This window comes from Mustelus asterias, chromosome 23 (assembly GCF_964213995.1).
Source record: "Mustelus asterias chromosome 23, sMusAst1.hap1.1, whole genome shotgun sequence".
Taxonomy (NCBI): domain Eukaryota; kingdom Metazoa; phylum Chordata; class Chondrichthyes; order Carcharhiniformes; family Triakidae; genus Mustelus; species Mustelus asterias.
In genome coordinates this window covers 50173086-50198278 of record NC_135823.1, presented here as the reverse complement: position 1 = coordinate 50198278, position 25193 = coordinate 50173086, and the positions used below count along the sequence as shown (strand labels likewise).

Here is a 25193-nt window from a genome sequence, read left to right as displayed (position 1 = left end):
GTCAAAAAGGCAGGTTTCTGAAAGTAAAGCATCAACCACTTTTGAACGGATTTTGATTCTATCAAAGCGCTGTTTTATCATAGCAAGTCTTCGTTAATCTTATACTCCAAACCCGTTGCAACTAAATCTTATCTTCCTAGTTGCATGCTGTACTTGAATGTTAACTCTCTATTTCTTATACAAGGACACCAATTTCTCTTGAAATACTATAACTTTGTGCTTTCTCTGTGCAATCCATGGAAACTCAAAGTGTAAAATTGAAAACAGGAGCCGGTACATCCAATTTCACAGTAGGATGTACTTCCTGACTGCACTGATGGCCAGAAGGAACAACTTTGATAGAAGCTGGCTGAATCTAGCAATTTACTCTGCCCCTCCCACTGTCATAACACCAATGCTCATCCACATGAATCGAGTGCTGGAGTGTTTGCATGGCCACTGTAGTCTTCTTAAGTGTCAGTCTTATGATTGCACTCTTCCCATGAAGCAGAAGGACATGGATCCAAATTCCACATTATCCAGGCTCGCACTTGCCATATATTTTACACGCGAGTGTTCAATCACATTTTTCATACATGCTCTAAGAACAGCAAAACAGTCAATACAAGAGAGAAACAAATACAAAAAGTGAATGTTTATCTTTATTTACAGCATGATTTACATGTTCACATTTTCAGTTGTGATTATCTAATAATTATTTACAAACTTGCAAATTGAAGAGCTTGAGTCTGCAAAGCTAAAATCCATTTGTGTCTTCTACAAACCATTCAGATTTCAAATAGGTAAAAAAAAAACCTCCCAAAATTAGTCTGGTCTGTCATATTCGTGTAGCTGGATTAATGGATAGAAAGTATATCCACTCTGTCATTAGTTGGTGTTTGTCTCTCAGTTGGGAACGGAAGGCAGTTCTGCAAAAAGTGCATTCTCAATTAATATTGAAGCACTTTCTGGCTGATGGCCATCTTTAAATATTTGCAATGTTTATTCAAATATTTTATGAATAAAGTATATTTTTGCAAAAAAGGAAGTGCGTTCTCTATTGGAAGCCACAAGATCTTTGTTTTTTCCCCAGCCCAACTATTCTTTGTTAAGTGAAATTAAGAGATGTCTATGTGTACCTGGGCAACTGGCCTCAGACTGTCAGAAACTTTCAACATATTCATTTATGTCACATTCAAACTCATGTCACTGAAGTGACATACAGGATATCCACCTTCCCCTCCCTTCCCCGCCCCCCCCTCCCCCCACCCCCAAACTCACTCTTCCCTTTGAGTCCTCTAACATTAAAATATATATACATATTAACCATCAAAATATCACTTGGGTGTACAGGGAAAGCTACTGGACAATAAAAAACATACAACTGGACAACCAGAGGTTTGTGTCCATGTCAGTTTTTGTACTTTTATCAATACAGTTATAGCTTTTACTGTTAAAAGCATCCTTTGGCCTATAGCTCTCCGTGATCTCTGCACTCCTCCAAAATCCCTGATTCTAATCGCTCCACAATTGGCAGCAATGCCTTCAACTGCCTTGGCCCCAAGCTCTGTGGCAAAAGGTCATGGGTTCACCCTCCCATCCTAAAGACGAACACATAATCTAAGCTAACAGTGCAGCATTGAAGGAGTGTTGCACTTTGATTTGCTGTCTTGAGGGGGAGACTGAAAACAGAGGCCCCCTCTGCCTTCTGTATTTGCAGAAATTAATTTAGTAAATTTGGTAGTTTCTGGACCAGCATCAGTAAATATCCATAAAATATGTCTTTGTCCTTTAAGGAAGGAAATTTTAACTGTCCTTAACTGGTCTGACCTACATGTGACTCCAGATCCACAGATTAATTCTTAACTGTCCTCTGAAATGGCCTACTAAGCCACTCAGTTCAAAGGCAATTAGGGATGGGCAACAAATGCTAGCCCAGCTAGTGACACCCACATTCCATGAATTAATAAAAAACCTAATGTCCTTCGGAGAGAGAATCTTGGCCTCCACTTGACTGGATTATGTAGTTGACTTTGAATGCCCTCAAAGCAACTAAGGATAAGCAACATGCAGCCATCATGGCTCACATCCAAAATACAAAGAAAAATCTTCCTAGATCTCTTGCTAGGTGGCAATCTGCTCCTATTGCATGGACAAATAAAAATCAAGAAGTGGTAGACATTTCGGAGTTTAAAAATTGACACGAATGCTCATTTAGCTCTCTGAAAATTCATTAACCTATTACTTTACAGTTTAGTAATGTCTACGCATTAAATGGATACAATAGACAAATATTGTGCATCATCATCAGTAAGTTGGTCATCAGGCAATAAAATACACCATGGTACAGGCAGCCCAAAGTAAGACAAAGCTTTCACCACAGACGGTTGAACCTGTTAACACAAAGAAGATATCAGAAATGAAAGACATATTAACCATTGCAACAGAGAAACATATCCTACAGAATATTCACTTCATAATTCTAGTACTTTGATTCTTTTAATATCCAAAATCAATTCATATTCCATAATCCTAGAATCTTGTAACATAGTCATTAGGTCTGTGCCGAGTCATTCAACTCACCCCATTCCCCCTGTCTTTTCCCCATTTAAGTATATATCTAAATCTTTTGAAGGTTACTGCTGAATTTGCTTCCACCACCCCTGCAGGCAGTGCATTCCGGATCATGTCTGCTGACTTTATAAAACCTTTGTTGATGGAGGCTCCAACAGTAAGTTGCATTTGTTATGGTGAAATTAAAATGATGGACACAAAATGGTTACCTGGCACATAAAATGGACTCTGGGAAGGGACATTAAGAGGCACAGACAGTTACACAGAGTTAAAACCTGCAGTATCTGAATTGCTGCAGGAAACTGGTCAGGCCTTGGGGCACTTTAAGGCTTGAGATAAAGAGCAGACCCAGAACAATGAGTTTGATAACAAGATCAGCCACTGATGGGGACATAAATACATAAATGTATGTATATCCAAACCAGTCATTGATAGAGGACATAACTGCATGAATGTATCCATTCTACGTACAGTGATGTGTTAACTATCCATGTCCATACCTGTCTACTCAACTTGTAACGATGTGTTAACGGCTAATGTCCGTACTGCCTATTGTCTAAAAAGTATAAGAGATGCTCAACTACCATTGTGTAATTGAGAAGGTAGCTGCCAAGTACTGCGGAGTACCAGTGCTTTCTCCCAAAGCTTTGTCCGAAATAAAACTGTTTTGTTGAACCTCCAAGTCTGACTCCGAAGTGGTAAATTTCCCACAACACATTCATATGATACATTTAATGTAATAAAATGTCCCAAGTGACGTCACATAGACCCCCAAATAGTTGGCAGGAAATTGAGGAACAAAAATGTAAACAGATAGTTCCAAGAAAAATAGGGTGGTAATAGTAGAGGACTTTAACTTTCCCAACATTGACTGGGAGAGCCATAGTATTAGAGCAGTGGTTCCCAAATTTTTTTCACTGGGCCGCACTTTCGGAATAAAAATTTGCTCGCGCCACACCAAATTTTTATTGATAAGAAATACATTCAAAAACAAAAAAAACCAACTCCTAGCAGTGCTTGATTCATAACATAGAACACAACTACTTTATAATATGATCATGGGACATCCAGAAAGTATAAAACAATGCAGCTACATAAAAACATGATTCATTCCCAAAATATACTTATAGATGTGCCTCTTACATGTGTAATCTTAAGTAAGTATACAAACTCAATGAGAGGTGTGAGCTTGTTTTTGTCGGGTAATCTCATTTATATTAGGTCTAATTTGAGACAAACAAACTCTCATCTCCTCATCAATACAAAGAAGCCTTTCTCTTTTCTGGTCTTTGATATTTGTCAGAGCTGAAAATCCCTGTTCACAACAATATGTCGTGGAAAACTGTAGAAGAATAGCTAATGCTCTTGAAGAGATGCATGGATACTGTTTCTGGTTGTATATCCAAAAAGAGTTCAGTGGCATACTCCCGTGTTTCATTTTCAAGGTGCGATCACTCGAAATGCAGGCCATTTCCTCCTCATCCAATGTTAGACCTGAACAGCTGGAATTCGCAAAGGGGTCTCTAACCCAGTTGAATTTTTCTGTAGCCAACGATGGGAAGTAATGATCAATTGTTTCTACCAGTGTTGCAAGATGTTCCTGTATGAGGCCGTACAATTCATTGCTCATTTTAAAACTTTTTACCAGTGGGAACATTAAGGTTATGTTGCATCGCTCTTCCGAGCCAGAGTTGAAGCTTTTTTTTTTGAATGCAGTTAGTTTGTCTGTAGTTGTGAGGATATTGTCATCGCGACCTTGCATACTGGCATTGAGCACATTCAACCGGGAAAAGATATCGGCCAAATATGCCAGCTTTGCACACCAGTTGGTGGTACAATGGGTTCCCTTCTTGTTCCAAAAATTCTCTTAATTCGTTCTTCAGTTCCAACACCCGATTTAAAACTTTTCCGCGAGACATCCAGCGAACCTCCGAGTACAGAATTAGGCATTGATGTTTTGATTCCATGTCTTTGCAGAGTTGAGCAAATAACCTTTAGTGGTTTTGCTTTGATGAAGTTCACAATGCGCACAGTCTGATCTAGAACCAACTTCAAACCAGCTACAAGGGTCTTGGTGATTAATGCCTCTCTGTGTAAAAAAAGTGAGTTGATATTACATCTGGATTTTTCTGTTTGATGAGTGCCGCCAAGCCTCTCACATTCCCTATCATACATGGCGCTCCATCCGTACAAATTCCAATACAAGAATCCCATGAAATCTCAACTTTTTCCAAATACTCAGACAAGGTTTGGAAAATACCTTGTCCTCTGGTATGTTTTTCAAGTTCCTTGCAAAATAGAAACGGTGTGATTATTTCGTCATTGTGAATGAATCTGATATAGGTAAGCAACTGTGCTTTTCCACTAATGTCGGTCGATTCATCAACTTGAATGGCAAATTTAGAATTCTTCATACTTTCGGAAACACGCTTCTCAATATTAGCTGACATATCAACTATTCTTCTGCGAATTGTATTATCAGACAAAGGAATTTCCATAACTTCTCGCTCAGCATCATCACCAAACAAAGTTTTCACAATCAAGCTGCAGGCAGGCTGAATCAATTTTTCAGCTATTGTATGTGGTTTAGTCTGTTGAGCAATCAATTCAGCCACTTGGTAAAATACAATCTGCATCTTATCTGAGACTGTCATTCGTTTTTCGAAATATGATCATTGGCATTTCTGCTGTTCCAAAAGCCTTTCAAAATATTGAACATCTTTGTTTGCCAGATTTCCATGTTTTGACAACAGATGTCTTTTCATCTTGCTTGGGACCATATTGGAATTGGAAAGCTTCTCACCACAGATCAAACACATAAGCCGAGGTACGTTTTCATCTCCAGTCCCTGTGAAACTGAGACTCAGGTAGCTATCCATATATTGTCGACAAACTTTCTTTTTTGGAGGTTTGCTTGGGCCTGCTACTGGTGTAAAATTAAACGACTCTTCTTCAGCACTCTGTTCAAACGGCGATTCTGGATCACAACGTGGACTCAGATCGTCCTCAGCATCACTTGATGCTCTTGCTCTCACTTTGGAAAAATATCTATCCATGTTTAAATGTTTCTTTGATTGTCCTTGAATCTTCCCGCCACACTTGCCATCCTCTCTCGCCGCACCAGTGTGGCGCGCCACACCCTTTGGGAACCACTGTATTAGAGGCTTGGATGGAGAGAAATTTGTTGAGTGTATTCAGGAGGAATTTCTCATTCAGTATGTGGATGGCCTGACTAGAGAGGGAGCAAAACTTGACCTCTTGAGAAATAAGGAAGGGCAGGTGACAGAAGTGTTAGTGAGGGATCACTTTGGGACCAGTGACCATAATTCCATTAGTTTTAAGATAGCTATGGAGAATGATAGGTCTGGCCCAAAAGTTAAAATTCTAAATTGGGGCAAGGCCAATTTTGATGGTATCAGGCAGAAACTTTCAATAGTTAATTGGTGGCGTCTGTGGGAAGACGTCTCGTAACTGAGAGGCTTTCAAAAGTGTGTTAACCAGGGTTCAGGGTAAGCACATTCCGCTAGAGTGAAGGGCAAGGCTGGTAGAAGTAGGGAATCCTGGATGACTTGGGATATTGAAGCCCTGGTCAAGAAGAAGAAGGAGGCACATGACATGCATAGGCAGCTGGGATCAAGTGTATAGAGTATAAAGGGTGTAGGAGTATAAATTTTTGAAGAGTATAGAGGGTGTAGGAGTAGAGTTAAGAGAGAAATCAGGAGGGCAAAAAGGGGACACGAGATTGTTTTGGCAGATAAGGCAAAGGAGAATCCAAAGAGCATCTACAAATACATAAGGGGCAAAAGAGTAAGTAGGGAGAGAGTAGGACCTCTTAAGGATCAACAAGGTCATCTATGTGTGGATCCACAAGAGATGGGTGAGATCCTAAATGAATATTTCTCATCAGTATTCACTGTTGAGAAAAGCATAGATGTGAAGGAGCTTGGGGAAATAAATCGTGATGTCTTGAGGAGTGTACATATAACAGCGAAGGAGGTGCTGGAAGTCTTAAAGCACATCAAGGTAGATAAATTCCCGACATCTGATGAAGTATCCCAGGACACTGTGGGAGGCTAGGGAGGAAATTTTGGGTCCCCTCGCAGAGATATTTGAATCATCAATAGTCACAGGGGAGGTGCCTGAAGATTGGAGGGTGGCAAATATTGTGCCTTTGTTTAAAAGGGGCTGCAGGGAAAAGCCTGGGAACTACAGGCCAGTGAGCCTCACATCTGTAGTGGGTAAGTTATTAGAAGGTATTTTGAGAGACAGGATCTACAGGCATTTGGAGATGCAAGGACTGATTAGGGACAGTCAGCATGGCTTTGTGAGTGGAAAATCATGTCTCACAAATTTGATTGAGTTTTTTGAAGGGGTAGCCAAGAAGGTAGATGAGGGCAGTGCAGTTGATGTTGTCTACATGGACTTTAGCAAGGCCTTTGACAAGGTACCACATGGTAGGTTATTGAATAAGGTTAAATCTCACGGGATCCAGGGTGAGGTAGCCAAATGGATACAAAATTGGCTTGATGACAGAAGACAGGGTGGTTGTAGAGGGTTGTTTTTCAAACTGGAGGTCTGTGACCAGTGATGTGCCTCAGGGTTTGGTGCTGGGTCCACTGTTATTTGTAATTTATATTAATGATTTGGATGAGAATTTAGTAGGCATGGTTAATAAGTTTGCAGATGACACCAAGATTGGTGGCATAGTGGACAGTGAAGGTTATCTAGGATTGCAATGGTATCTTGATCAATTGGACCAGTGGGCTGACGAATGACAGATGGAGTTTAATTTAGATAAATCCGAGGTGATGCATTTTGGTCGATCGAACCAGGGCAGGACTTACTCAGTTAACGGTAGGGTGTTGGGGAGAGTTCTAGAACAAAGAGATCTAGGGGTACACGTTCATAGCTCCTTGAAAGTGGAGTCACAGGTGGACAGAGTGGTAAAGAAGGCATTCGGCATGCTTGGTTTCATTGGTCAGAACATTGAATACAGGAGTTGGGATGACTTGTTGAAGTTGTACAAGACATTGGTAAGGCCACACTTGGAATACTGTGTACAGTTCTGGTCACCCTATTATAGAAAGGATATTATTAAACTAGAAAGAGTGCAGAAAAGATCTACTAAGATGCTACCGGGACTTGATGGTTTGAGTTATAAGGAGAGGCTGGATAGACTGGGACTTTTTTCTCTGGAGCATAGGAGGCTTTGGGGTGATCTTATAGAGGTCTATAAAATAATGAGGGGCATAAATCAGCTAGATAGTCAATATTTTTTCCCAAAGATAGGGGAGTCTAAAACTAGAGGGCATAGGTTTAAGGTGAGAAGGAAGAGATACAAAAAGGTCCAGAGGGGCAATTTTTTCACAGAGGGTGAGTGTCTGAAACAAGCTGCAGAGCTGGTAGTAGAGGCGGGAACAATTCTGTCTTTTAAAAAGCATTTCGACAGTTACATGGGTAAGATGGCTATAGAGGGATATGGGCCAAACGTGGGCAATTGGGACTAGCTTAGGGGTTTAAAAAAGAGGGGCAGCATGGACAAGTTGGGCCAAAGGGCCTGTTTCCATGCTGTAAACCTATGACTCTATGACATAATCAAGCAAATGGTGACACCAAGCCAGAAATATTAGAACTGGTGGTGACCACCAGTGACCAAAAGTTTGGTCAAAGAGGTGGGTTTTAAGAAGCATTTTATAGAAGGGGAGAGATGTGGCGAGAATTCGTAAAGGAATATCAGAGTTTAGGGCTCAGGAAGTTGAAGGCCACCAATTGAAAAGCAAGCGCAGTCAGGCATGTAAAAAAGACCAAAATTGGAAGAGCATATAGATCTCAAGAGGATTGTCGGGCTGGAGGAGATTATGGAGATAAGGAGAGGAAAGGCAATGGAGCATGGTACATAAGGAAGAGACAATTAAAGTTGAGGCATTGCCTGACTAGGAGCCAATGTAAGTTAGCGAACACAGAAGAGTGTTGGGTGAATGGGATTTGGTGTGAGTTAGGAGGTAGGCTGCAGAGCTTTGGAAATTATGTTCAGTTATGAGCCTGTAGACATGAGTACATATCTGATGATAAATTCACAAGTATCAGATGCACACACAACAGAATGTATACAGTTTAGCACAAAGTCACAAACTCACTATCTTTGACTGGGGAAGCAGTGGGCAGCATCTCAATTAAACTAGCTCCATCCACTGCTGCCTGCAGGCTGGAAATCTGTTTTGGGCTCAGTACAGCTCTCTGGGACTCTGTGACAACGGCTGCATTCTCAGGTCCAAGGCTTGCTAGCTGTTTTGGGGAAAATTCCTACAAAACAAAACACACAAATTACCCGTCTGTCAATTGTGAATTAAAATTCAGCCGTGGCTCAGTGGATCTCACCTCCAAGTCAGAAGGTTGTGTGATCCACTCCAGAAAAATGAGCATAATGTCCAGGCTGACACTCCCATTGCAGAACTCTAGACTGCTGCATGTTTAGAGATGTCTGTCTTTCAGATGGCCCTGTCTGACCTCTCTGGCAGACATAAAGATAGTAAGAAGTTTAACAACACCAGGTTAAAGTCCAACAGGTTTATTTGGTAGCCAAAGGTACTATTTCACCACATGCTACTTCTGACCACTCCCTGATTTGATGTACTTCTTTCTTAATTTAGATAAGGGTTAAGTGGCTCACTGGATATATACACCTGCTGTGCAACATAGCATGGTGCTGAGCCCCACAGAAATGATTGTAGATCTGTACCGAGTTTAACATTCCCACTATGTTCACATTGCTCAACGTCAAGACTCTCCCGTGCAAACTGTGCACCTTATACAAAGTTACAAGAGGGATGCTGCCAGAATGAGAGTGTACCTCCGCAACACTCACTTCTTTCTGGAGCGGGCCTTCAAACCACAGCCTTCTGAAAGTGCTACCCACAGAGTCCCAGCTGACACTTTGCAGTGACAATATAGTTGCCATTATTGCGCAACTCATTTGTGTTAAAAAAATACCATCCTCACAGATTCCCACCTCTCCATGTTGTTCTCTCTTCCTCTTGAAGGAAGTTTTAAGAAATCAGTGTACAGGCGTCACCCACCTCCCCACCCCATGAGGCATTTTATATCCTTTATCTACTCCACATGTCCGAGTGTTATGCCCAGCCTTACAGAGCTAAAATGGTCCTCCATGCTCTCACTGCTATGCCACTAAATCACTAGGATACAGGGAATCAACATTAATCGAGTTTGCATTCACGTTTCAAAGGTCTCTCTGTGTAACTAAAATCAAAACGAAACCTCAGGTTGGAAATAATAACCATCTTTATCCAATTCTCAAATCCTGTTGACAGCAGGGTCAGGATTTAGGAGGAGCTGAGTGCGTCTTTCTCTACTCACTTTAAATACTTCACTGGGCAGAGCAGCTATTGCCGCTGGCTGAAAGTAGGGCATCAGGTCTTCATTCAGGATTCTTATCTCTTCTTTGCTCATCCCAGCTGTGAAGAGGAGATGCATAATATAGAGTGAGCAACTTAAACTCTAACCGAGAACCGGCCATGTCCCCTCCTTTAATGGAATCAGTTACTTCTTGGAGATCTCATTAACAAGCCACAGCTCTGACAAAGGATCATCCAGACAAGAAATGTTGTTCTGGTCTCTCTCCACAGATGCTGTCAGAGCTACTGAGCTTTTCCAGCATTTCCTGTTTCTGTTTCAGATTCCAGCATCCAAATTTATGCTGGAGGACAACAGATTATTTCAAGTGTGAGTTTTACTTGTGCGCCACTTGCAAATTTTCCTTCCTACTCATGTGGATCATAAAAACCAGCATAGCCCTGTTGGGTTGAATGGTCTTTTTAAAAAATTCATTCATGGGATCTGGCCCTTGAACTGAGGGTCTGAAGTCACATGTAGATCAGACCAAGGAATGCAGATTTCCTTCCCTAAAAGACATTAGTGAACCAGATGAGCTTTTACAACAATACCTTAATTTTAATTCCAGACTTTTTATTGAATTCAAATGTCACCTCCTGCTGTTCCCGGAGTATTACCCTGGGTCTCGGGATTGTTAGTTCAGTGACAATACCACTATGCCACCACCACAGTGCTGTGGATACTTTGCAGTATTCAATGATTAGTTGGCAATAGCGAAGAACCGTTTTGAATTCAACGCTGAAGATTGTGATAACCAAGTCCAATCCTTTCTCATCTGCAACATACAGATTTATGGGAGGGGGGTTATGAAATAATGATTAGGGATAGGAGCCCTGATTGATTCCCCGACTCCCCCACCCACTGAAAACACTCAAAACATTCCTCCAAGGGGCCTAACCAAGATCAGTTCAAGAATCAAACTTAGAATCATCCCAATCTATACCTCATGAGTTGGTCCAAGTTCCTACTGAGCCACGGATAAACTTTTTTTAACATGATAAATAGAGCAGTATTGCCGGCTTCTTGTTGGCTTTAAGCCTTCCTTTATGCCAAGGACTGCTGTTTAGGTGAGGGTTTTTTTTCAGAAGCCAGTTGGTTGTAGTGCTTTTCCCATCTGGCTAAACATCAATGCTCGAGGACCCAGTCTTTGAACATGGTCTCCCTCAAAAACTGGCTGATGACAACAGGTCTCCTGTCATACCAAGAGCAGTCATTGAAATGGAGTTATGTTTCGTTACTGTCTCAAGATACACTAGTAATTAGCCAGTCAGTTGTAGTGATGTTGTTGGAGGTTAATTTTAACCTATCCCACTCATTGGGAAACTGGAACTAGGCGAAACGTTGGCTTTGCATCTCAGCTGATTTTAACTCTCAATTGAACTGGCTCACGAGCAGTACTGGGCTGGATATAGAATCATAGAATAGGAGGCCATTCGGGTCTGCACCGACTCTCCGACAGAGCCTCACCCAGGCCCTATCCCCATAATATAAAACCAACATTTCCCCTCACCCAAACCCATGGATAGCTACAAACACAAAAGCAAAATACTATGGGTGCTGGAAATCTGAAGGAAAAAATGCTGGTAATACTTAGCAGTCAGTCAGCATCTGTGAAAAGAGAAGCAGAGTTAAGGTTTCACATTGATGACCTTTCATCAGAACTGGGGTTTCTATCTCAGTGAGTTAAGTTAAAATTACTCCCTCTAAAAAAATGAGAATTAGTGAAGAAATCTATTTAAGTTCTGCCGTTGAACTGAAAATTGTTTTCTCTATGCCAAAGGTTATGAGGTCAGGTTTTCACATGTGATTTGCTTTAACACTCTAAATGGGAAACTTGATCTTGTTGTTTGGGGACTGGACTCTTTGGTGTCACATTGACCAATGTCTTTCTGTGTAACACAAGGTGTCAGAACAGTGGTTGAAACAGGGACTAGAGTCACAGAGGATGTGGTGAGATGGCCTTTCAATCACACTTAAAAGCAAGAGTTGGGAGGTGGGTTTCTGGCAGAGTGAATTGGCTATAATTGACAATTCATCAAAGATCCTTAGACAGGACCTACCAAACCCACATCCATCTAGAAGGACAAGGGCAGCAGATATATGGGAACACCATCACCTGAAAGTTCCCCTCCAAGCCACTCATCATCCTGACTTGGAAATATATCGCCGTTCCTTCACAGTCGCTGGGTCAAAATCCTCGAATTCCCTCCCTAACAACATTGTGGGTCAACCCACAGAACATGGAATGCAGCGATTCAAGAATGTAGCTCACCACCACCTTCTCAAGGGCAACTAGGGATGGACAATAAATGCTGGCCAGCCAACTACGCCCATGTCCCATGAATGAATAAAGAAAAATGTGTTTCTCCTCTGTAACTGCCCCCATCTTGTTAATTGACTAGGAGTAGTGCAGTTGATGTAGTTTTTATGGATTTCAGCAAAGCCCTTGACAAGGTCCCACATGGGAGACTTGCAAAAAAGGTAAATTCACATGGGACACAGGGTAATTTGATAAAGTGGATTCAAAATTGGCTCAGTTATAGGAGACAGAGTGTGATGACCGAAGGCTGCTTTAGTGACTGGAAGCCAGTGTCCACTGGAGTACCACTGGGATCTGTGTTGTGCCCCCCTATCATTAGTCATTTATATAAATGATATTGATGACTATGTGGGGGTAGGATTAGTAAGTTTGCGGATGACATATAAATTGGATAGGTGGTTAACAGTGAGGCGGAGGGTCTTGGGCTACAAGAAGATATAGATGGAATGGTCAAATGGGCCGATAAGTGGTAGATGGAATTTAACCCTGAAAAGTGTGAGGTAAAGTGTGAAGGAGTAATTTGACAAGAAAGTACTCAATGAATGGTAGGACGCTAGGAAGTTCTATGGAACAAAGGGACCTTGGCGTGTTTGTCCACAGATCTCTGAAAGTGAAAAGGCATGTTAATAGGGTGGTGAAAAAGGTATATGGGACACTTGCCTTTATCAATTGAAGCATAGATTACAAAAGCAGGGAAGTCATGTTGGAGTTGTATAGAACTTTGGTGAGGCCACAGCTAGAGTTCTGTGTGCAGTTCTGGTTGCCACATTATCAGAAGGATGTGATTGTACTGGAGGGGGTGCAGAGGAGATTCACCAGGATGCTGCCTGGGATGGAACATTTAAGTTATGAAGAGAGGTTGCATAGGCTTGTGTTGTTTTCATTGAAGCAGAGAAGACTGAGGGGCGACCTGGTCGAGGTGTACAAGATTATAACAGACATGGACAGAGTGGATAAGGAGCAGCTGTTCCCCTTAGTTGAAGGATCAGTGACGAGGGAACATAGGTTCAAAGTGAGGGGCAGGAGGTTTAGGGGGGAGATGTGAGGAAAACCTTTTACTCAGATGTTGGTGACGGTCTGGAATGCGCTGCCTGGGAGGGTGGTAGAGGCGAGTTGCCCCACATCCTTTTAAAAGTATCTGGATGAGCACTTGGCACATCATAACATTCAGGGCTATGGGCCAAGTGCTGGCAATTGGGAATAGGTGGGAGTTCAGGTGTTTCTAATGTGTCAGTGTGGACTAGATGGGCCATAGGGCCTCTTCTGCACTGTATGATTCAATTAGTATGTTCAGGTTAATTTAATGTGCAAACGATTGACAGCATATGAATTGATTCTTGCATATAGGGATAGGATTTTGCTCCATCGTGATACAAAACTTCATTTCCCTAACAGTATCTTTGCTTGAATTAGCCAGCATCTCCATCTCTTGTTGCTGGTCCATGCCCGTTCCATTTCAAAGCTGTATAATTCATGTCAGTAATTCTGAAAGTTTGTAGGCTTGGCTTTCACACCAGGTAAAGAACCACACATGATAACTCAATGGGTTCACTTGTGTCCTTCAAGGGAACTTGCCTATTCCATATGTAACTTGATCTCCCATATTTGGATCATTCAATTCTTCAAGGATATTTGGAATGGGAAATAAACAGCCTTGCCAGTTATCTCCCACGCCCAAATTCTGATTACAAACTCTCTCTCACACTCAGATACATACATTCACAGACACACACGTCTTTTGGCCAAGTTACAAACCTTACTCAGCAGCCACCCATTTTCTTTATTAGATCGAGGCACTTGTCTCAACTTCCGCAACGCTCCCCCTCCCTCACCAACCACACCCCCTCCCTCACCAACCACCGCACCCCCTCCCCCCACCACAGCCCCTCCCCCTCATACCACTGCACCCCTCCCCCTCACCAACCACACCCACTCCCCCTTACCAACCACACCCTCTCCCCCTCGACTACACCCCTCCCCTCCTTAGCAACCACCGCACCCTCTCCCATTCAGCAACTACTGCCCCTTCCTCACCAACCATTGCACCCCTTCCCTTCACCAACCACCGCACACCTCCTCTCCCTCACCAACTACCACACCTCTCCCCCCTCAACCAACCACTATCCCCAAAGCCAGGTTAACAATTAACCCAGTTAACCAAATGATCCTGTTGTGTATAACTCAGTAATACACTGAGTTATTCACTTTTTCTGTTCCTAAACTATGATCTTCCTTCAGTTAACTGTATTGGTTGACTCATTTTTTTATTTTGCAAACTAGTTTCGTATTTTTCAATGATCTCTTTCATTATGCACAATTTAAGTTTTGCTTTTAAACTTTGCTTAATTCCATCACATTAAAAAAAAATGAAACTGTTCTTTATGCCTTTTGAAATAAAGTTTTGAGTTTTACCTCCTGCTATGTCCATCAGGCGATTAAATGGGAAGGATTGAATCTGTCCCAGAGAAAACTTTATATGGAGGAAAAGAATAAATTTTGATGGGATCAATTACTTTTTGCCATTCCTTAATCTCTTAAATCCTTAAGCCCCATTGCTATTTATCTGTTTACCTCTTGGGCTATCCTTTCACAATGTTTTCCCACTCTCTCACACACGTTCACCAATCTAACCTGCTATTGTTCCAACCTCCTGGAGATTGAAGTCGTGCCAGTCTTCGACATTTCCAAAACCATTTCTCGCTTTCTTCAGCAATCCCTGGAGAATCTCCACCTTGCAGGAAATTTCACCAATTCTTGCAGCTGCAGCACTGCAGGCAACACAACAGGTGGGTGTAGTTTACCAGCTGGGGTCGAATTTAACAGTCAGGGTGCAGTTACAGGCCATGAGTTCAAACTCTATCGCAGCATGCTATGAAACTGAACTCAGTAATCTGTGTGCAGGCACCAGAGAATGAGAATGAAAGGTCCCATTTTGGTGCAAAAATCCAACTACACTCCCTGCTGCTTCTAGCATGTGAGCAGAGGTAACTCACCCAGACCACCTTGCACTCTTTCAACATTATGATTGGTTGGAGAACCTAAGACTAGGGGACATAATCTAACCATGGCAGACCTTTCAGGACTGAAATTAAGAAAGCCTTATACATACAAAGGGTAGTAAAAGCATGAAACTCTCTTCCACAAAAGGGCAATTGGTGCCAGATCAATTGTTAATTTAAAATCTGAGATTGATAGGTTTTTATTAGCCAAAGATATTATGGCATGTGGATCAAAGGTCTGCAACCTAGCATGAAGTTAGATTGCAGATCAGCCATGATCTCATTGAATGGTGAAACAGACTCCAGGGGTTGAATTGCTGCTCCTGTTTCTATAAGTGACCGCACACATTGACTGTGATTCACAATATTTACCTTTCAGGGATGGGAACCTGTCATCCTCAACCACTCTTACCCACACGGCACTCCAGTTCTGCATTATGTGGTTGAACATGAACAGGCAGAATGTGAAGGTCCCAGGGTCAATTAATAAAGTCAAGAAGAAGTCAAGAAGAAAGCAAATACTTTTCCTTTAGCTGCGTCTGGAGATAGATATATATTTCACACAGATCATATTACATATACACTGTAAATCAGGAGATTCCCACATAGCTTTGTTTTCAAATATTTCACATCAAAAACAATACTAACCAATAAAAACCATTAAAATCCCCATTCACCGCTTTCAATAAATCATCAGGCACTCTGTTGAGTGCTCTGTAAAATGGACTCTACCTGTAGGTGGCAACACTTAAGGAGTTGATTTCATGGGCATTCATGGCACAAAGCAAGCTCCCTGATCCAACCAGGTCCCATCCCTTCATTGCATCAACGGTCAGACCAGAATCTTGGAGAAAGCCTTCCAAAATAGATCTAGCCTGGTGAGAAAGAAAAGAACCCTTAATTATACAACAGTAAGAGCTTCTGAGTGCATAAACCAGACAAAACCCAACATTCATCTGCATAAGGAAATATTAGGAGCAGAGGTAGGTTGTGAGGAACATTTTAAAAGGAGGGGTGGACAGATGGAGTGGTTTAAGAACAAATTCCAGAGGTTAAGGCACTGGTAGCTGAAAGAATCACCAATGGTAGAGCAACTAAAATCGCAGATGCAAAAGAGGCCAGAATTAGGGGAGTGCAGAGATTTTTAGAAGGTTGTGGTGTTAGAGGGGATTACAGTGAATAGGGAGGGGGGTGGGGGGCAAGGCCATGGAGGCTAAGGATTTTTTAAAATGCAGTGAATATAATTTATTTTTATATAAACTGACTGGAAATAACCCTGCGGAGGACTGGGTTTCAACAAAACTCTTTCAGGTTATACATTTGCTCATCCATTTTGTTCCAAATTCCATTCAATATCACTAACTTCACAATTCTGTTGCGTTGATGCATATTTTATAGTTTATTTAAAAAAATTATTAGTCACAAGTAAGGTTTACATTAACAATGCCATGAAGTTATTGTGAAATTCCCCTAGTCGTCACACTCCAGCGCTTGTTCAGGTCAATGCACCTAACCACACGCCTTTAAGACTGTGGAGGAAACCCATGCAGACACAGGGAGAACATGCAAGCTCCACACCGACAGTGACCCAAGCCAGGAATCGAACCCGGGTCCCTGGCGCTGTGAGGCAGCAGTGTTAACCACTGTGCCACCGTGCCACCCTAGCAGGTTAGTCTCAAAGAGTGAAGGCCACTGGGTCTCTGGGGAAGAAATAGTTGCTCTGGATTACCTCACTGTCCTTACCCTTTCACAGACCCAGGTTTGAATCAGACCTAGATGGATTGAAAAGTCATTTGTCTCTGCCAGCTTTCTCTATGTGAAAGATGTCTGAGTTACAGGCAGTCCTCAACTTTACGACATTTGTGTTATGATGAATGGCACTATGTATGATTGGCATGGGCAGCATGGTGGCACAGTGGTTAGTACTGCTGCCTCACAACAGGAACCTGTGTTTGATTCTGGCCTTGGATGACTGTGTGGAGTTTGCACGTCATCCTTGTGTCTGCGTGGGTTTTCTCTGGGTGCTCCAGTTTCCTCCCACAGTCCAAAGATGTGCAGGTTAGGTGGATTAGCCATGGTAAATGCGTGGGTTTAAGGGGATAGGGTAGAGGGAAGGGCCTGAGTGGAATGCTCTTTCGTAGAGCTGTACATGCTCACTGACATTCTGCACCACCCCATTTGTACAATTGGACAATGTCACCCCAGCCACTGTGCTGTCTTTATTAGGGTTAGGTTAGGAAACAAGTGTTTTATTTAGTTAATCCACCTGTTAACCAATGTCAGAGTTTTTTTGGCACAACTATCGCTACAGCACTCAGTGCATCACCTATTATGCGGTCAGACTCTTAAGGTTAAACAAGCAACTGACAGTGATCGATGGCTTCATTATATCCCCCGCACTATCGGAGAAACTTATGCTAACGTGTGAAGACAGCAACAGTCACCTCAGCAACTTGACAAGGCAAGAGTTGAGAGCATTTAACACTGGCAGGTAGTGATTTCAGGCCTTAGTTCAGGAACCAATCTCTCATTTATAATATCGTTCCTATGGGGAAATCGGTTCCAACTTACAACATATGAAATGGTTTCAGGAACCAATTGGGTCGTGTGTCGGAGGAGTGCCTGCAGTCTCAATTCAGCGCCTCCTGTCATCCAGATTAACTGGCTGCTTTCTACTATGCATTGACTAAGGCATAATCAACATGTCTGCTTCACACAGTCTCTCTATGATGAGTCAGTAAAATGGGGCTTCATTCCCCCATTTACTATAAGGCAATTTTTATAATTAATATTAACTTTCTCATTGAATAATTTCTGCTGCTTTCATTTTGGCAAGAGAAAAATAGTTTTCAATAAAATTGAGAAATTTACTTTTTTTCTAGATTAAGTATTTACAATGCTCCTTTTCATTATAGATTCTAAAAAAAAAGCACAAAATATTTGCCTAAAAGATGAACAGATTGTTTGGAAAATAAGTCTTGTGTTGGCAAATCCCATACTTGACTTTAGGTTTTTCAATTTTTTTAAAGCCTTGTGATTATATAAAGGAATGGTTTACCCACCGTTGGTGTGATAAGGTCCACATCCCATTGCACTTTCAGTCTAACTGCTTTTGTTCACCCTCACTAGAAAATGCGAGAGCACAATCATGCCTGGCTGTGATCCTCTCTTTGTTGAATAGTTTTCCAACAATAATCATCCCAGAGTACATTATGAAGATAGGTTGCATACATTAGTCTTATATACTCCTACTTATTGAAGATTAAGGGGTGATGTTATTATTGAGGTGTTTAAGATGATTATAATACTTGATCAGGTGGGTGGAGGAAGTCTAGAACATGGGGCCATAACCTTAAAATTGGACTTAGATTGTTCAGGGGTAATGGGGTCAGGAAGCATTTCTTCACACAAAGCATAATGAAATCTGGAACTCCCAAAAAGCAGTTGAAGCTGAGTTCTGATGAAATGTTAGCTTCGTTTCTCTGTCCAGATGGATAGATTTTTGTTAGGCAAGTGTGTTATGAGATATGGAACAAAAGCAGGTAGATGGAGTTGAAATATAGGATGGTCATGATTTAACTGAATGGCAGAACAGACACAAAGGGCCAAATGGCCTTCTTCTGTTCCTATGTCCCCCTAATCTCTTCAGTGTCCGCAGGTAGCATCCTTGCCTCCAAGTCACAAGGTTCCAGGTTCAAGTCCACTTCAGAACTTGAATACTGAAATCCACACTGGCATTTCAGTACAGTGCTGAGGGAATACTGTATTGTCAGAGGAGTCATCTTTCAAATGAGACATCAAGCTGAAGCTCCATTTGCCTGCCGAGATAGATGTAAAAGATCCCATGGTGTTAGAAGAACAGGAGAGTTCTCCTTGGTGTCCTGGAAAATATTTATCCCTCAATCAACATCATTAAATCAGATTATCTGGTTATTGTCACACTGCTGTTTGTGGGAGCCTGCTGTATGCCAAATGACTGCTATGTTCCATGTGTTACTACATGGCCACGCTTCAAAAGTACTTCATTGGCTGTAAAGTACTTTGAGTGGTTGTGAAAGGAGCTACATTATTGCAAAACCTTCTCTTTTGTTTCTTTTGGTTACTGTGGCCGAGGTTGGTCATTGGGGTGTGAGGTACCAGAACTGGAGGGCAAAGGGGGGAGGTAGAGTTCGCTCACAGGCTGAGGGAGGTCCGTCTGGATTTTCAGTAGAGTTACGACTAGATGTTTTGAATCAGCGCTGGTGCTGCTGTTTCACTCCCCACTCCTCACTCCCAACATAAAAGAGTTTAAATTAAAACAACAATTTAAAAGCAGCTTCGATTCTATGTAAGTGGGAGTTAGGTAGTTCAAGTGTGTTGTGGAATTATTTGCATCCTACTCTATCTAGATCTCATTGACTGTCCACGTGATGATGACAGCAACAGACTTGGTAGCAGTGAGTCACGTGGTGATGAATCTGAATTACAATGCGTGGAGCAGTCTGTCATTAATAAAATCGATGGTAGTCATGATGTGGAGATGCCGGCGTTGGACTGGGGTGAACACAGTAAGAGTTTTAACAACACCAGGTTAAAGTCCAACAGGTTTATTTGGTAGCAAATACCATTAGCTTTCGGAGCACTGCTCCTTCGTCAGATGGAGTGGAAATGTGCTCTCAAACAGGGCACAGAGACACAAAATCAAGCAGTCACGGGCATTCAGCCTCTGATCTTCAGGTAAGCGTTCTCCAAGGCGGCCTTCACGACACACGACAGCGCAGAGTCGCTGAGCAGAAACTGATAGCCAAGTTCCGCACACATGAGGACGGCCTAAACTGGGATGTTGGATTTATGTCACATTATCAGTAACCCCCACAGCTTGCCTCCTGGACTTGCAGGCTGTCCTGTCTGGAGACAATACACATCTCTTTAACCTGTGCTTAATGCTCCCTCCACCCACATTGTCTGTATCTTTAAGATCTGGTTGGTTGTAGGGATTCGCATTCTAATCAGTATTCTGTAACTTGATTTTGTGTCTCTGTGCCCTGTTTGAGAGCACATTTCCACTCCATCTGACAAAAGGAGCAGCGCTCCGAAAGCTAATGGTATTTGCTACCAAATAAACCTGTTGGACTTTAACCTGGTGTTGTTAAAACTCTTACTGCATTAATAAAATCAACAAGGGACCATCCAGAAATCACACCAGAACAGCCTGTGAGTGTTATAACCGTTAAAAATGTTTGTGAAGAAGCGAAAAGGTCCTTTCTTTAAAAAAAATATCAATTTTCTTCATATTTTGCAGTGTTCTATTGGAAGTGGATAATTAATAAGTACAGCACGTTAGGAGTATAATTACATAATGTGGCAAAGTTCCCCACATTCCCAGGCAAGTCTTGAGTTTGATTATCAGCCCTTTGCTCAGAGTTCACTGATCTCAGCCAGACCAGCAGCTTCACTGGACCTCAGCGCCAGAAATCAAGCAAGGTTCTCACCCACATTCACCAGCTTGGGAGCTGTCCAGGAAGGGGTAGGCAAAGTCAAGATGGGACTTGCTCTCCTGGCCTTTCCTTGGCAGAATTGCCCTTCTTGGTTTCCAGATGAATAATCTCCTGGGGCCGAAACTGGGATGCATCAACATTCGAGGAACTCTCTCTCTCTCCCTGGTATGGAAACAAATTTCTTTATCCTATCCTCCCAAAATATAATCTTATGGATGGTTCCCAAGTTTCTTGGCTGACCCAGTGTGACTGAAGCCATTCCCTTACCTGCATCGGAGTCCACTCTGTCTGTTGGCTCAGGGCAGTGATGGTGTCAATGGAAACAAGTTCCAGCTCATTGATTTCACTCTCGTTTAAAGCCAATGCAATGCGTCCAAGTGCGACGACCTGGTATTTCTTCCAGCTTCGAACTGGGCCCCAAGCCTTGTGAAAGGACAATTGTTATTTGTGAACATGAAGTTCCTTGACCTACTGGCCTCTCACCAAAAAAATAACACTGCATGTAGGAGCACCAGTCAATACCTCACCATTTCAGAGGAATGTCAGATCCATAGTATAGGAGCTGCTCCTGGTCTGGTGGAAGCTGCAACAGACAATCCCACAGCAACAGCCAGCTGAAACAGGCTCACTCCCTCCACCACTCTCCTGGCCAGCCTCCCACCCTCAGCAAACTTCAATTCATCCTAAATTCTGCAGCCCTGTACCCTAACCCATACCCGGTCCTGTTCATCCATCACCCCAGTGCTCACTGACCCTACATTTACTCCTGATTAAGCAATGTCTTGATTTTATAATTCCCATGCTGATTTTCAAATCCTTCCATTGTCCCGCACTATCCCACCTTACTCTCAGCTTTCTGGGATCTCTGCGCTCCTCCATTTTTGACCTCTTTAGCATCCCTGATTTCCATTACTCCACCATTGTTGTGATGTGGAGATGATGGCGTTAAACTGGGGTAAGCACAGTAAGAAGTCTCACAACACCAGGTTAAAGTCCAACATGTTTATTTGGTAGCATAAGCTTTCATCAGGCGAGTGAAGAGTTGGGTTCACAAACAGGGCATATATAGGCACAGACTCAATTTACAAGATAATGGTTAGAACATAGAACATAGAACATTACAGCGCAGAACAGGCCCTTCGGCCCACGATGTTGCACCGACCAGTTAAAAAAAACTGTGACCCTCCAACCTAAACCAATTTCTTTTCGTCCATGAACCTATCTACGGATCTCTTAAACGCCCCCAAACTAGGCGCATTTACTACTGATGCTGGCAGGGCATTCCAATCCCTCACCACCCTCTGGGTAAAGAACCTACCCCTGACATCGGTTCTATAACTACCCCCCCTCAATTTAAAGCCATGCCCCCTCGTGCTGGATTTCTCCATCAGAGGAAAAAGGCTATCACTATCCACCCTATCTAAACCTCTAATCATCTTATATGTTTCAATAAGATCCCCTCTTAGCCGCCGCCTTTCCAGCGAAAACAATCCCAAATCCCTCAGCCTCTCCTCATAGGATCTCCCCTCCATACCAGGCAACATCCTGGTAAACCTCCTCTGCACCCTCTCCAAAGCCTCCACATCCTTCCTGTAATGTGGGGACCAGAACTGCACACAGTACTCCAAGTGCGGCCGCACCAGAGTTGTGTACAGTTGCAACATAACGCTACGACTCCTAAATTCAATCCCCCTACCAATAAACGCCAAGACACCATATGCCTTCTTAACAACCTTATCTACTTGATTCCCAACTTTCAGGGATCTATGCACACATATACCTAGATCCCTCTGCTCCTCCACACTATTCAAAGTCCTCCCGTTAGCCCTATACTCAACACATCTGTTATTCCTACCAAAGTGAATTACCTCACACTTCTCCGCATTAAACTCCATCCGCCACCTCTCGGCCCAACTTTGCAACCTGTCTAAGTCTTCCTGCAAACTACGACACCCTTCCTCACTGTCTACCACACCACCGACTTTGGTGTGTGAGTCTTAACAGGTAATCAAGTCTTTACAGGTACAGACAATGCAAGTGGAGAGAGGGTTAAACACAGGTTAGAGGTGTAAATTGTCTCAATTCAGGACAGTTAGTGAGATTTTGCAAGCCCAGGCAAGTCGTGGCGGTTACAGATAGTGTGACATGAACCCAAGATCCCAGTTGAGGCCGTCCTAATGTGTGCGGAACTTGGCTATTCGTTTTTGCTCGATGATTCTGCGTTATCGTGTGTCATGAAGGCCGCCTTGGAGAACGCTTACCTGAAGATCAGAGGCTGAATGCCCTTGACTGCAACCCAATGAGACAGCCAATGAACCTGAACAGCTGACAGAGAGATCCGCAGTGCAGCAACCGAAGAGGAAAGAGTCGAATTGGACTCCTCCGGAAGGCTGTTGCCCTCGACTTGACATGTATGCCCAAGCCGTCAGGAGGTGCGCCAGATTCACCAGCCGCCCTCACAAGACAGCCCCGAACGTCACTCAAGCACAATGCAACGCCATCTGCACTCTCAAGATCAACTGCAACATTGTTATCAAACCAGCAGACAAAAGAGGACCACTGTCATACTGAACAGAATGGATTACTGCAAAGAAATGTACCGACAACTGAACAACAAAGAACACTACAGACAGTTACCTGCAGATCCAACCAAAGAACATTCCCGTCAACTCAGACTGATCAAGACCTTTGATCCGGACCTTCAGAGCACCCTCCGTACTCTCATCCCACGTACTCCCCGCGTTGGATATCTCTCCTGCCTCCCGAAGAGACACAAGGCCAACACACCCGCCGTCCCATCGTATCAGGCAATGGGACCCTGTGTGAGAACCGCTCCGGCTACGTCGAGGGCATCCTGAAAGCCATCATACAAGGAATCCCCAGCTTCTACTACGGACTTCTTACAGAAACTCAGCACACATGGAGCAGTTGAACCAGTAACACTCCTCATCACAAAGGATGTCTCGGCACTCTACACCAGCATCCCCCACGACGATGGCATTGCTGCAACTGCCTCAGTACTCAACGCCGACAACTGCCAATCTCCAGAGGCAATTTTACAACTCATCCGCTTCATCCTGGACCACAATGTCTTCACCTTCAACAACCAGTTCTTCATCCAGACACACGGAACAGCCATGGGGCCCAAATTCGCACCTCAATATGCCAACATCTTCATGCACAAGCTCGAACAAGACCTTCAACTGATGCTATACACTAGATGCATCGATGACATTTTCTTCCTTTGGACTCACGGTGAACAATCACTGAAACAACTATATGATGACATCAACAAGTTCCATCCCCCCCATCAGACTCACCATGGACTACTCGCCAGAAGCGGTTGCATTCTTGGATACACGCATCTCCATCAAGGACGGTCACCTCAGCACTTCACTGTACCGCAAGCCCACGGATAACCTCACGATGCTCCATTTCTCCAGCTTCCACCCTAAACATGTTAAAGAAGCCATCCCCTGCAGACAAGCCCTCCATATACACGGGATCTGCTCAAATGAGGAGGATCGCAACAGACACCTACAGACGCCCTCATAAGAACAGGATATGACGCTCGACTCATCAATCGACAGTTCCGATGCGCCACGGCGAAAAACCACACTGACCTCCTCAGAAGACTAACACGGGACACGGTGGACAAGTACCCTTCGTCATCCAGTACCTCCCCAGAGCAGAGAAGCTACCACATCTTCTCTGGAGCCTTCAACATATCATCGATGAAGACGAACATCTCACCAAGGCCATCCCCGCACCCCCATTACTTGCCTTCAAACAACCACGCAACCTCAAACAGACCATTGTCTGCAGCAAACTACTCAGCCTTCAGGAGAACAGTGACCACGACACCACACAACCCTGCCACAGCAACCTCTGCAAGACATACTGGATCATCGACATGGATGTCATCATCTCATGTGAGAACACCATCCACCAGGTACAAGGTAAATACTCTTGCGACTCGTCCAATGTTATCTACCTGATACACTGCAGGGAAGGATGTCCCGAGGCATGGTACATTGGGGAGACCATGCAGATGCTACGACAACGGATGAATGAACACCGCTAGACAATCACTAGGCAAGAGTGTTCCCTTCCTGTCGGGGAACACTTCAGCAGTCACGGGCATTCAGCCTCTGATCTTCGGGTAAGCGTTCTCCAAGGTGGCCTTCACGACACATGACAACGCAGAATTGCCGAGTAAAAACTGATAGCCAAGTTCCGCAAACATGAGGACGGCCTCAACCGGGATCTTGGGTTCATGTCACATTATCTGTAACCCCCACGACTTGCCTGGGCTTGCAAAATCTCACTAACTGTCCTGACTTGAGACAATTTACACCTCTAACCTGTGCTTAACCCTCTCTCCACTCGCATTGTCTGTACCTGTAAAGACTTGATTATTTGTTAAGATTCGCA

The 25193-nt window shown here is 43.2% G+C and overlaps 1 protein-coding gene across 1 annotated transcript in view; it reads right to left on the bottom strand.

Annotated features, from left to right (window-relative positions):
- Positions 1 to 2249: 2249 nt before the first annotated feature.
- Positions 2250 to 25193, bottom strand: part of LOC144510437 (otoancorin-like) — a 43609-nt gene continuing 20665 nt past the window's right edge. The window contains exons 17-22 of the mRNA XM_078239884.1: positions 21027 to 21182; positions 16015 to 16157; positions 14915 to 15051; positions 9928 to 10025; positions 8683 to 8856; positions 2250 to 2372 (exon numbers count right to left, since the gene is read on the bottom strand). Coding sequence (XP_078096010.1) covers positions 2250 to 2372; positions 8683 to 8856; positions 9928 to 10025; positions 14915 to 15051; positions 16015 to 16157; positions 21027 to 21182 — 831 coding nt within the window. The remainder of the gene's footprint in view (positions 2373 to 8682; positions 8857 to 9927; positions 10026 to 14914; positions 15052 to 16014; positions 16158 to 21026; positions 21183 to 25193) is intronic.